Genomic DNA, 12,358 nt, shown 5'->3' with positions numbered 1-12,358 from the left:
CTTGGAAAAAAGTCTGGTTCCATTGACTTACATTAAAAGTAAAGTAGGTTTTTTCCTTCTCCTGTAAAGTTACCATTTTGGAGATACAAGGTTTTCTTCCGACAACAGCGATATGTATGTATATATGGATCATACAAATAGTTTACATATGCATTATATATATATATATATATATATATATATATATATAATATATATATATATATACACATATTATACAAGAAATTGATATCACAGATATCAGTGATATGATATCACTGCCGGAACTTTACAGGAGAAGCAAAAAACATTCTTAATTTTAAATGTACTTTAATGTAAAATGTTATGCTAAGTCATTTTGGACCGCAATAAAACATTTTATTGAATAAAACCATACAAGAACATGAAATCCCCAATAATTTGTTAAAAATGACGTAATATAGCATAAAAATAAATGAACAGTAATAAAGGTAAAACTGTAATATAAATCATTGTAAAAAAGTAAAATCAGGCATAATAATACAAATTTTAAAATAAAAATAGTAGCAATTAATATCAGCAAGCAGTGATAAAAGTAAGTATTAGTAACGATAAAAACAGATAACATTATTGTATCGTCAGTTTATAGTATATAATTCTACTAGGTACTTTATGGCCATGATGTCCTCTTCTGAGGTCAGTTTTTGCACATTCACGGCTGCGTGTTTGGTTTGGTTTAAAGGTTTGGAATAAATAAATAAATAATCCTTATTATTCATCTTTAATGAATCTTAGGTGTCGGTAATTTTAACGCCGTCCCTAAATCCTCGCGTTGTGATTGGCTGGCCGCAGCCGGTCCGTTGCCGTGGTGATGATAAATAGAGAGCGTGAGGCGCTGTGGGCCTCAGCAGAGGTTCTCGCGTCAACAGTGATTGAACGGAACTTCTTCGTCTGTTTTCCAACTAGATTTTACTTTTGTACTTCGGTTTTGATAAAAAAGGAGAAAATCAGCCGAAATGCAGGCGTCACAGATCCGCCAGAACTACCACTACGACTGCGAGGCCGCCGTTAACAGGATGGTGAACATGGAGCTCTACGCCTCCTACACCTACACCTCCATGGTGAGTTGGCCTTACGAGGCTTTTCCAATTGTCCCGTTCCACCTTAAATGGTGCCGCAGTTACGTACATGTTAGCATTCCTCAAGGGTTCTTTAGTAAAGTCAGTGGTTTTATTTAGAACCATGAGTTCAGTATAGAACCATTTGATGCTTCGGTGGTTCTTTGCATGGTGAAATGGTTCTTCAGCTTGATGGAGAATGTGTTGTATATGGTTGTATATAGGGCCTTTCTGAAAATGGTTCTATATAGCACCAAAAAGGGTTCTGCTGTTGTTACAATGACAAGCTAACAATAGAAACAACAATAGTTTTCTAACGATAGAAAAACCCTTTTTAGTGCTGTACAGAACCAAGAGAAAGAGAAACAGAGAGGAGGAAGAGAGAGATGGGGAAGCGAGACGGAGAGGGCGAGAGATGAGAAACAAAGATGAAAGTAAACAGAGAGAGAAAAAAAGAGAGGAAGAGATGGAGAAGGCGAGAGACAGATGAGTTATATAAGTAAATATTTATAAAGCACATTTTGACTCAAAGTGCTGAACAAGATCACATTTAAAAAGACAATATAAGACAACATCCAATGTATAACAAAACAAAAATACAGCAAAAATGAGTTTACAGAGACAAATCTGATCAATAAAAATAGGTTTTTAATCTAGACTTAAAAGCATCAATAGAGGATGCAGACCTAATGTCCACGGGACATTAGAGAAAGAGAAAATGTTAAAAGTCAGATGTAGACATAGGGGAAAAGAGAAAGCGATGGAGGAGAGAGAAAGATGAGGCCCAAAGACTCAGGAGGAAGAGACATTTACTCTGTTCTTCAGTATTTTCAAATGATAAGACTTTTACATCTGCTCCAGTGTAAAGTAAGTGAGTAAATGAATCTGCATTTTGCTCAGTGACTCAGTCATTAACATTTTAACCTTTTTTTGTGATTAATTTCTTTACAGTGATGACATCATCTGTACTGACTTGTGATTGGCCACATCTCTGACCTTTTGTTTATTTTGCATTTTAGTATTTTATTGTCCTGTTCCACCTTAAATGGTGCAGCAGTTACATTCTGGCACCTGGGAATTTGAAAAAGGCGCCAACTTCACCATACAGGAAGCCAATTTTACTTCTTTCATGTTGGATGAAAAACGAAAAAAGCTGGCTGTTCTATTGCTGAGATTTTATGGTGTCGCTTGTGGACCGTGGCGGTTAGACTTTAGTAATGGTGAACAAATTTTGGAAAAACAGACAGTTTACAATCCATTTTTTTGGACTTAACCTCAGATTTTAGTCAATTTCAATCCCTCAGTTGCTTTTCCCACAGGCCTTCTACTTCTGTCGGGATGATGTAGCCCTTGAAGGCTTCTCCCATTTCTTCAAGGAGAACTGCCATCAGGAGCGAGCAGAGAAGCTTCTCTCCTTCCAGAACAAGAGAGGCGGACGTATTTTCCTCCAGGATATCAAGGTCCGTCTCTCTGAAGCATCTTGAAGAAATTAGCCTTTCCTCTGTTGTGCTTTTGCTCATATTCTTTTTTGGGCTGTAGAAACCAGAACGCAATGAGTGGGGAACTGGACTGGAGGCCATTCAGTGCGCTCTGCAGCTGGAGAAGAAGGTCAACCAGGCTCTGCTGGACCTGCACAAGATCGCCACAGAGAGGGAGGACCCTCATGTGAGTCACCTGCCTATGTACACACATCTTTGTGTCCATAAGTTTGACAGTTACACAATAATACACAAGAGATCTCAGCAGCTTTCAAGGCATACTAATGCATTGCACGAATAAGAGTCAGTGACATCAATTTGGACAAAAATGTCAAAACACAGTCAAAAATGAAGAAAAAATAACTCCATAAAGCTAATTACTGCTTGCGCCTCTGTGGGATCTATATAGCAGTTAGTGCTAATGCCGATTCACTTTTTTGGTCGTTCTAGACTAAACAAAAACATTTAAAGCTAGCAAAAGATATTCTGTGTCTTTTTCCAGGCCCCACCACTGCTTTCTGTTTCTGACAACTGACTGAAATCTGGTTAGACTACAGCTCATATTCAGTCAGTGGTGAAGGCCTAGAAAAAAATTTCCTTACAAAATTGGTCCCATTCATATCAAAATGTGTTTGGTTTAGTCCACTGTCAGCTCCTTATTGTATTAATGGTTAATTTAATGCATTAGGCCTTCTGTCCAGCTCCTGAAGTCCCAACCAATGAGAGAGCTCTCTTAGCTGTCACTGACTAAATGCCATAGAGAAATAATTTGACAACTGGACAGTTCAAGAATGTAACCCCTTTGTTTCCCATTAGTACCTGCAGAGTTCAAATACAGCAAGCAGAATGATTATATTAAATAGAAACAATCTGAAAACTACAGTAAAATTACTGTCATTTTTTTTCGCAGAAGTCATTAGTCATTATCTGAAGGCCTAAAAGGACCTGTAGGTTCATTATTGGTACTTATAATAAGCTTTTGTAACAATTATCACACAAAACCTGATTAACAACACAGTTTATTTACATTCCACAAATAAAACAGCAGTGACGTTACAGGTGAATAACGTGGAGTGGTATATAAAGAGAACCAACCCCTTAAAGTCTCAGACTTATTACATCCTGAAGCTTATTACTGAGTAACAACATGGGGAATAATGCAAACCGACAGAGTTATTTTTAAGTTATAGGAGTGAGGCATAGAAATCTGGACCTACTTGCAGATCCTGGCCAAGCAAAGCAAAACTAACTGCAGTATAATTTATGATGGACACATAACATCACATTATCACTCTTTATCTCTTCAACAGCTGTGTGACCTCCTGGAGTCGCACTTCCTGAACGAGGAGGTGGAGATGATCAAGAAGATGGGTGACCACATCACCAACCTCACCAAGATGGACGCTGGACACAACAAGATGTCTGAGTACCTGTTTGACAAGCACAGTCTTGAGAGCTAAATGCTCCACCAGGCCCATGACTGAACATCTCCATGTTTACAAAATCTATTAAGAAATTTTAAAATACACTATGTAAAGTAACTGGAGAGGTTGGTCAGTTTTGCTTTGTGAAAGCAGTTGTTTAGTGAATATGTCCACAGCAATTTAAACAATGGCTGAATCTGACCAATAAATACTTTAAAGTGGATATGTGAGTCCCAGTTCTTCACCTTAGAGTAGACATACACTTACAGCAGAGTCATTCACTGCTCCTTATATACTACCAATATTGGATTTTAACCCTTGTATGGTGTTGGGGTCTGTGGGACCCATTTTCAATGTTTACCAAAAGAAAAAATGATGTGATTTATTATTATTTCAACCTCAGATTCCTTGGCCTTTGCTCATTTTCTATGAAGAACATACACAATAATACATTTTCAATGACTGACACTGTTCACCCCCTACACATTTATATTACACATGGTGGCTGCTGACTGGCTACAGCTGCTAAAGGAGAACCCTACGCTGGCCACTGGTGATATTTTAAACATCTTGTATTTTTACATAAATTATTATGGCTGTATTGATTTAAAAAATCAATAATGTGGTGGGTCCACCAGACCACTGAGTAACTAATGCATCAACACCACAGGGTTAAAGAATATTTATTTAGGGCCATAAAACAAAAGGGTCATTAAGGTTTGTTGTATTTTAAACTGAGCTCTGAAGGCTGAATGAGACACTAATGCAGCCTTAAAATAAGCTAATTCATTGCTAACGCCAATAAAATGGAAATAAATACGTTGCATGCGCAGGCAAAAATATCCCAACCCTGGTAATTAAAATGGAAATTTCTCTTTTTTTTTGCAACATGGTAATTTCACGTAACATGCATGAAATAAAAATAACTCCAGCTTCTGTTCTTTCAGGAGACTCACTTTCAGTTTCTCAAAGAAATCTGCAGGGATATTTTTTCACACCTCTAAAGTTCAGTCTTCGAAGCTGGTTACATTTCCTGTTTCTCACCATCCAAGTAACAAAAAACCAGTTCAGTGATGTTGAGGTCTGGACTCTGGGGTGGTCAGTCCATTGTTCAGCTTCTTTGGTGTGTCTCCTTTTCTCAGTAAGAGCTTCTTGACAGGTACATATCCTTTCAGACCCATGGCACTGAGTTGTCTTCTCACAGTGGAAGGATGGACAGAAACACCTCTCTCTCCTGAAAATTGAGTAACTTGTACTTAATGGCTGTTTTTTTTATTGGAAATTAAGCAGATGAAGGGTTCTCTCTGATTTTAGCACAGTGCTGTATACTTTACAGAAATGTTTACATGATTATGGAGGTGTTAACCAATAAAAGAAAAGGGTTGAGCAAGCTCAAAAAGCCCACCTGGTGACGGAATACCCTTTCACATGCAGGCGCTGCATTGAGTTCTTCCAGGAGCTCAATCTGCCATGATTGCCTGATTTATACGTACTACTCAACTGAAGGATTACTGAGCTAATAAAGATGGAAATTCACATTCACAAATTAAATGTTAACAATATTGAAACTGATTTACTGACCACTTCAGTATAATGAGTACTGTGTCCAGTTATTATCACGAATACTATATGAAGACAGTAATAATAATGTATTACCTAATAGTAAACCTATCTATCTATCTATATTTATATTTTTTCTTATATGTTAATTTCAGCAAATAAATAGATAATGTGCAGAGGATATGTTAACTTATTTTCACTTATTTTAACTTATTTTCACAACAAAACATGTAAACAATCAATCAATCCATCCATCCATCCATCAGGTGTGGCACAGTGGTGCAGTGGATATATATTTTAGTGAGCTTTTAGCCAAAATCCTGTCACAGCTTCAGTGGTTACCGACCTGCGTTACTTTGCAGAGCGAGTAAAACCAGAGCCCCTCCCCCAGCTCTGATATGATTGGCTGAGCCGTTGGTTCCACTTTCACGTTATGTTAGTAAATCTCTGGTAGCACAGCAGAGGCAGCGCTGCACTAGAGCAGCAGCAGCGCCTCCCCCAGTTCACACCCTATAGATGATTCGAATTAGTGATGTACATTTAATTGAAAAAAGAAATAACACTTAAATAATAATAACACTAAAACTGGCCCAGCGATGTTTAGTTTATAGAGTTCTGAGTCCAGTTTTATCAAATAGACTCGAAAGACTGTCAAATTCAAACTTACAAGCATAATGCACAGTTACTGACAACAAGTAAATAAATAAATTCACTAACAAATTGGAAAAAGAAAATGTGGCCTGTGCAAAACTATGGCACATTTTATATTTCATGTTTTTTTGTTAAAATATGTAAAAGTCAACAAATAAATAGAAATTGTGTAGATGGTGTTTTAACTTATTTTTACTTGGAAAATCAACAAAACATGTAAACTGAGGGTGTTCAAACTTCACATACAATTCTATCTATCTATCTATCTATCTATCTATCTATCTATCTATTATCTACTTGTTGCTCACTGTTCTCTCACTTATTGGACAGTAACAGAAATGCAGAGGCACTGTGACACAGCAAAACATCACATGACCTGAGTTTCCGTTGTTTACCTTTATAAGATAGTAAAGAGAGAACTGAGATCTGGACCCTGTGGACACTCCTCTTTCACTTACGTCAGTGGTCAGTGGGGAGTAACACTCACAGTGACATCATGCCATTCAGAATAAAGGTATTAGCATTAGCATTAAATCTAGTTTGATCAAATACACACAAAAGACTCCCGAATCCAAACTTTCCTGCAATCAGTGTTTGTTTTTTTTACTACATGCATAATGAGCAAAACAAGTGCAGATGCTTCCAGATAGGTGTCCTGCATGATACAATTAAGCAATCAACAAACCATGTGGTATGTATAAAAATGTTAAACAGGCCCAACTGACCTCGATTGTGGAGAAAGATAACAAGAGGAACGGATCTAAGTGACTATGAAAGAGGGTTCTCTATTGGGTCAGGAGCTTCAGTCACAAATACTGTTCAATTGGCAAGTGTTTCTGTAGGAACAGTGACTAAAGTGATGTCTGCATTCAGATCTGTGGGAAAGACATTAGCAAACAGGGTTGGAAACAAACATTTCCAAGTTTTTACACCCAAACTCCTGGTAGCTGGTTAGGGTTCCAGTCTACATCAAATGTGGCCCTAAAGAGTTAATTACGATGGACGGGACTGACTCCCTCTAAGATCCTCACACCTCTTTAATCAGTGTAACATGACTGTTCATCATTAATTCAGAAGGTAACCATGTCTGTCATTTAAACTAGTCCAAGTTCAATTATCCAGACCAGAGAAATGTGAGCCAGCATTTAGCTGAGTCACGCCGTGTGCAGTGTTCTGTGCTGTGTTCTGTGCTGTGTTCTGTAATGTTACACTGTGGTGTTTGTAGGTGAACAGTTTAGTTTTCAGCTGCTGTAAAGGTTAAAGTGTACAGAACACCCTGTACACAGTAATAAAGCAGAACCGAAATGTTGAGAAATGTATTAGTGTTACAAAGTGAGCATAAATGCTAGTTGGCTATTTTCATATAGTCATATAGTTCATATAGTTTTTCATTATAGTCTGTGAAAATTACTTATTAGATACTCTGAGCTAATCTGGTTATCAGCTTTTCATAAATGTACAACTTATTCTATACACAGTCATATGCAAAAGTTTGAACACTCTCTCAAATAATGGGGGTTGTTGAAGTGAAAATAAGTTACCACTAAAATATGGAATTATCCATCCATCCATCCATCCATCCGGGTCGGCATGGTGGCGCAGTGGATCTCGCCTGACAGTAAGAAAGGCCTGGGTTCAATTCCCCAGCCGGGTGACCTCCCTCTCTGTGTGGAGTTTATATGTTCTCCCCATGTCCAGGTGGGTTTCCTCCCACAGTTGAAACACATGCAGTCAGACGAACTGAAGATGGTATATTGCCCCTCTATCTATCTATCTATCTATCTATCTATCTACACTCATTAAAAATATGTTCTTTAGTAAATATAATGGTTCTGTTAGAACTATGAGTTCTGTACATGCTTAAAAGGTTCTATGCATGGTGAAATTGTTCGTGAGTTTAATAGAGAATGAGTTTTATGTGAAAATGGTTCTATTTTGAACCAAAAAGGGTTCATTGTAACAATATCAAAACTTCTTGGTTCTATATCGAACCACTTTAAAAATGACTCTATAAAGAACCATTTACAACAGATTCTCCATGAATTTAAAAAACCATCTATTTATTTATTTATTTATTTATTTTTTTTTGTTATTTTGTTGTTGAGTTTAACATACTAGGTGAACATAAAATATAAAATGTGCCATAACTCTCCCACAGGCCACATTTTATGTTTTATTTTTTTCTAATATGCTAAATTTAGCAAACAGACAGTGATTGTAAATTAAAAGTGTGTTTTCTGTGATGTTCTCTGTTAACTTATTTTTACTTTGGGTTTTTTATAAAACCAACAGAACATAATTTTACCAGAGGCACCCAAACTTTTGCACACAACAGTATATTCAATTTACATTCTTAGTGTAGCAACTTTATCTTACAGTCTGATGTAGCAGTAAGTGAGGGCAGTGATACTGGTGGTATTCAAATCTCATAACAGAGAAAATGTCATTGTGCAGGAAATGCAGTCAACCAAGTGGTTAACATCAAATTGAATAAGTAAAATAAGGAAATATTACTTTGTGGACTTTTAACGAACACTGGTCGCTAATAGTGAGGCTGTGAATGCCAATGACATCACCAATATGTGTATATTTTATAAGGAATGTACTACATTAGTAGTTTATAAAGTATCTGAATGTTTATGTTCTTAAAATAAACACTTATCAGGTTTACTTAACTGTCTATGCAGTCATGAACAGTTTATGCAGGGTAGTAAACCTATAGCTACATTAATTATTCTACAGGTTAGTTGAACTTGTCTGGAAAGGGAGCTCTAAGATTTCAGACTTTGAATACAGCTTGGTCACCATGCATGATGAAGAATTTTACTCTACTGAGATCTCTGAGTGCTTATGGAGCCCCTGAGGTGACATAGTGAATGTTTTTAAGATGTGGCCACAAATTAATATATTGAGTCCACGATTTAATGTATTGAGGCCACGATTTATGAGAAACGCAACTAATGGCTTCAGTATATTAATTTGTGACTTCAATATATTAATTTAGTGCCTAAACATATTAATTTGGAGCCTCAATATAGTAAATTGTGGCCTCAAAATATTAATTTGTGGCATCAATATATTCATTTGTGGCATCAATACACTAATTTATAGCCTCAATATATTAAATTGTGACCTTAATATATTAAATCATGGACTCCATATAGAAATTTCTAGCCTCAATATATTAATTTGTGGCTGCAATATAGTTATTTTTTACTCTTAATATAGTAAATCGTGGCCTCAATATAGTAAATTCTGGCCTCAATATAGAAATTTATTGACCTAATATAGTAATTTATACCCTCAATATATCAATTTGAGGCTGCAATACAGTCATTTATGGCCTCAACATAGTAATTTATAACCTGAATATATACATTTTTAGCTTCAGTATATTAAATCATAGACTCAATGTAGTAAATTGTGGTCTCAAATTAGTAATTTATAACCTTAATATATTAATGTTTGGTCTCAATATAGTACATTGTGGTCTCAATATAGTAATTTATAGCCTTGATATTTTAATTTGTGGCCTCAATATGGTCAATTTTGGCCTCAATATAGTAAGTCGCGGGCTCGGTATAGTAATTCATGGCCGCAGTATATCAATTTGTGGCCTCAATATAGTAATTTGAGGCCTCAATATGGTAATTTGTGTCCACAGTATAGGAAATCGCGGCCTTAATATATTAATTTGTGGCCACGCCTTATTAAAAAATAATCATCATGTCAGCCTAGGGGCTCTGTAAGCGCTCACCCTGGTATTGAATGTCTAATAGGTTTTATACTGCATTTCTTGGCTCTGCGTGTTTGGATCATTGGCCACGCCTTCTCCCTTCTTCCACCGCCAGCACTAAATTCCCGCATTCTGATTGGCTTGCCGCATCAGGCTCGTTGCCGGGGTGACAGTAATAAATAGAGCCCGGGAGCCGCTTCATCCTCACAGCTGTGGGACTCAGAGGTTCTCGGGTCAACAGTGATTGAACGGAACGTCTTCGTCTCTTTTCCACCTAGATTTTATTTTTGTACTCAGGTTTGATTAGAAAATCAGCCGAAATGGAGTCTCAGATCCGCCAGAACTACCACCGCGACTGCGAGGCCGCCATCAACAGGATGGTGAACATGGAGTTCTACGCCTCCTACACCTACACCTCCATGGTGAGTACTGAAACTACAAACTCACGGATTTAGGAGACAGAAATCTGGTCGTGTTTGTGTGAGAAGCTGTTCAGTATATCAGGTGGCAGCTAAGTTGTTTGACCGTCTAGTATTCTGTGAGAAGCTGGTGTTTAAAAATCAGTTTCTTTCAGCTAACTAATAAATAACAACATGATTTCACAGACCACAGGTATCTGTTGAAGCCAGTTCACTACATTCTTGAAATAAAGGCTTATTTTTAAAAATTACTTATGTCGAAACAGTTACTTATTATTTTGACTTACTGTGTCAAAATTATTACTTAAATTCCACTATTTTTGACTTATTATCTCTAATATTATTTTGAAATATTTAAAAATGAGTTATTATTATTATTATTATGAGTCATTATTTTGAGGTGCTAAGTCAAGCGTTGACGTACTTCTGCCAGAAATGGAGAAAGAGAAAAAGTGTGACCATGTTTTTTCTCCACTGGTGAACATGGGCTACCATAGATACTGGTACACTGTAAAAATAAAATCAAGTCAACTTAAAATAATAAGTCACCCAAAAAAAAAAGCTGTGAAGGTGCCTTTTAATGTAAAGTTGTCCTGATCTGTATTTAACAATAGGACTAATTGTCCATGTCCTCTATTTACCTCTTATTCTTTCCAACAGGCCTACTACTTCTCTCGGGACGATGTAGCCCTTGAAGGCTTCGCTCACTTCTTCAAGGAGAACAGCCACGAGGAACGAGAGCACGCTGAGAAGTTTCTGGAATTCCAGAACAAGAGAGGTGGACGCACTTTCCTCCAGGACATCAGGGTATGATTCACTGTTCAAATGAAACTGAGGTCCAAAGCACTGGAGTTGAGTCGGCCACCAAAATGTTTGCAACTCTTTTTTGTTCTTTCATCAGAAACCTGAGCGTGATGAGTGGGGATCTGGACTGGAGGCCATGCAGTGCGCTCTGCAGCTGGAGAAGAACGTGAACCAGGCTCTGCTGGACCTGCACAGGATCGCCACGGAGAAGGGTGACCCTCATGTGAGTTTCACCCCTGTGATCACACGTCAATCTATCATCAGACTTTAATTAACACCTGCAGAGTTCTTCTCTTTCCATTTGAACTACACAGTTAAATTAAAAAAAGATTCTTGAGGTGTTCTTTAGTAAAGACAGTGTCAGAAAAAAAATCACAGCTTACCAATCAGAAACATGGTCATTAAAAGCTGCCGATTAGAGCTGGACTGTGGTGGCAGCCAGACAGCAGACTCACAGACTGATAGTTAATATGATGTTATTGTCTGTGAGCTCCACCTGATTATCACCCTCTCTTTATCCAACAGCTGTGTGACTTCCTGGAGTCGAACTACCTGAATGAGCAGGTGGAGATGATCAAGAAGCTGGGTGACTATATCACCAACCTCACCAGGATGGACGCTGGAAACAACAAGATGGCCGAGTACCTGTTTGACAAGCACACTCTGGGGAGCAAGAGCTAAATTAGGTCCCAGGCTTCACCCAGAGCTTTACAGGTTGTGGTTAGGACGATATGCATTCACTGGTATGGGAATAATATTGTGGTAATATTCTGTGAGTGGTTCTATTTTCTGTGGATGCTGTTCTGTCCTGTAGCTGTTAATGGTCTCACTGTGGCTCAGTGGAAGATTCCTGAATCTGATGAATAAACATTTTGAGCTGGATATTCGAGTCAGTGCATTTTTCAACACTACATATTACAGGTTTAGAGCGTGTGCTCTGTCTGTACTCATTTCTGTGGGCTGTTGTTGATTTTCTAAATGTGTAATAGAACCTAAACACTGCACTGAAGAGGAAAATGCAAACATATTGGATGTAGTACACTGCAAATTTATTGCAGGAAGTATGAAAGATATTACACCTGTTTTTGTATATTAAGGTAAATTATGGTCTGCCCTTTATAAACAGCCCAATCAAAACTTTAGTTTTTTTTAGCAGTTATATTTTTATCATATGTCTGCCAATGGAAGCCGTAATAACATGCTTACAACA

The 12,358-nt window shown here is 37.4% G+C and overlaps 2 protein-coding genes across 2 annotated transcripts; both read left to right on the top strand.

The window, feature by feature from the left end:
• Nucleotides 1-837: 837 nt before the first annotated feature.
• Nucleotides 838-4,201, top strand: LOC118800526 (ferritin, middle subunit-like). The gene is made up of 4 exons (XM_036560787.1): nucleotides 838-1,079; nucleotides 2,396-2,536; nucleotides 2,616-2,741; nucleotides 3,865-4,201. The coding sequence occupies exons 1-4, from the start codon at nucleotides 975-977 to the stop codon at nucleotides 4,012-4,014; spliced, it is 522 nt and encodes a 173-aa protein (XP_036416680.1). The 5' UTR covers nucleotides 838-974; the 3' UTR covers nucleotides 4,015-4,201.
• A 5,918-nt stretch (nucleotides 4,202-10,119) lies between these two features.
• LOC118800525 (ferritin, middle subunit-like) lies at nucleotides 10,120-12,030 on the top strand. The gene is made up of 4 exons (XM_036560786.1): nucleotides 10,120-10,347; nucleotides 11,005-11,151; nucleotides 11,246-11,371; nucleotides 11,674-12,030. Exons 1-4 carry the CDS (start codon nucleotides 10,246-10,248, stop codon nucleotides 11,827-11,829), a joined length of 531 nt encoding a protein of 176 aa, XP_036416679.1. The 5' UTR covers nucleotides 10,120-10,245; the 3' UTR covers nucleotides 11,830-12,030.
• Nucleotides 12,031-12,358: the final 328 nt, after the last annotated feature.

This window comes from Colossoma macropomum, unplaced genomic scaffold, assembly GCF_904425465.1.
Source record: "Colossoma macropomum unplaced genomic scaffold, Colossoma_macropomum, whole genome shotgun sequence".
Lineage (NCBI taxonomy): Eukaryota > Metazoa > Chordata > Actinopteri > Characiformes > Serrasalmidae > Colossoma > Colossoma macropomum.
This window is presented reverse-complemented; position numbering and strand designations above follow the sequence as displayed.

Coding starts and splice junctions, on each gene's coding strand:
- LOC118800526 (XM_036560787.1), top strand. CDS start 975: ATGCAGGCGTCACAGATCCGCCAGAACTACCACTACGACTGCGAGGCC. Junction 2,537..2,615: donor TTTTCCTCCAGGATATCAAG/GTCCGTCTCTCT, acceptor TTTGGGCTGTAG/AAACCAGAACGCAATGAGTG. Junction 2,742..3,864: donor CAGAGAGGGAGGACCCTCAT/GTGAGTCACCTG, acceptor TCTCTTCAACAG/CTGTGTGACCTCCTGGAGTC.
- LOC118800525 (XM_036560786.1), top strand. CDS start 10,246: ATGGAGTCTCAGATCCGCCAGAACTACCACCGCGACTGCGAGGCCGCC. Junction 10,348..11,004: donor CCTACACCTACACCTCCATG/GTGAGTACTGAA, acceptor TCTTTCCAACAG/GCCTACTACTTCTCTCGGGA. Junction 11,372..11,673: donor CGGAGAAGGGTGACCCTCAT/GTGAGTTTCACC, acceptor TTTATCCAACAG/CTGTGTGACTTCCTGGAGTC.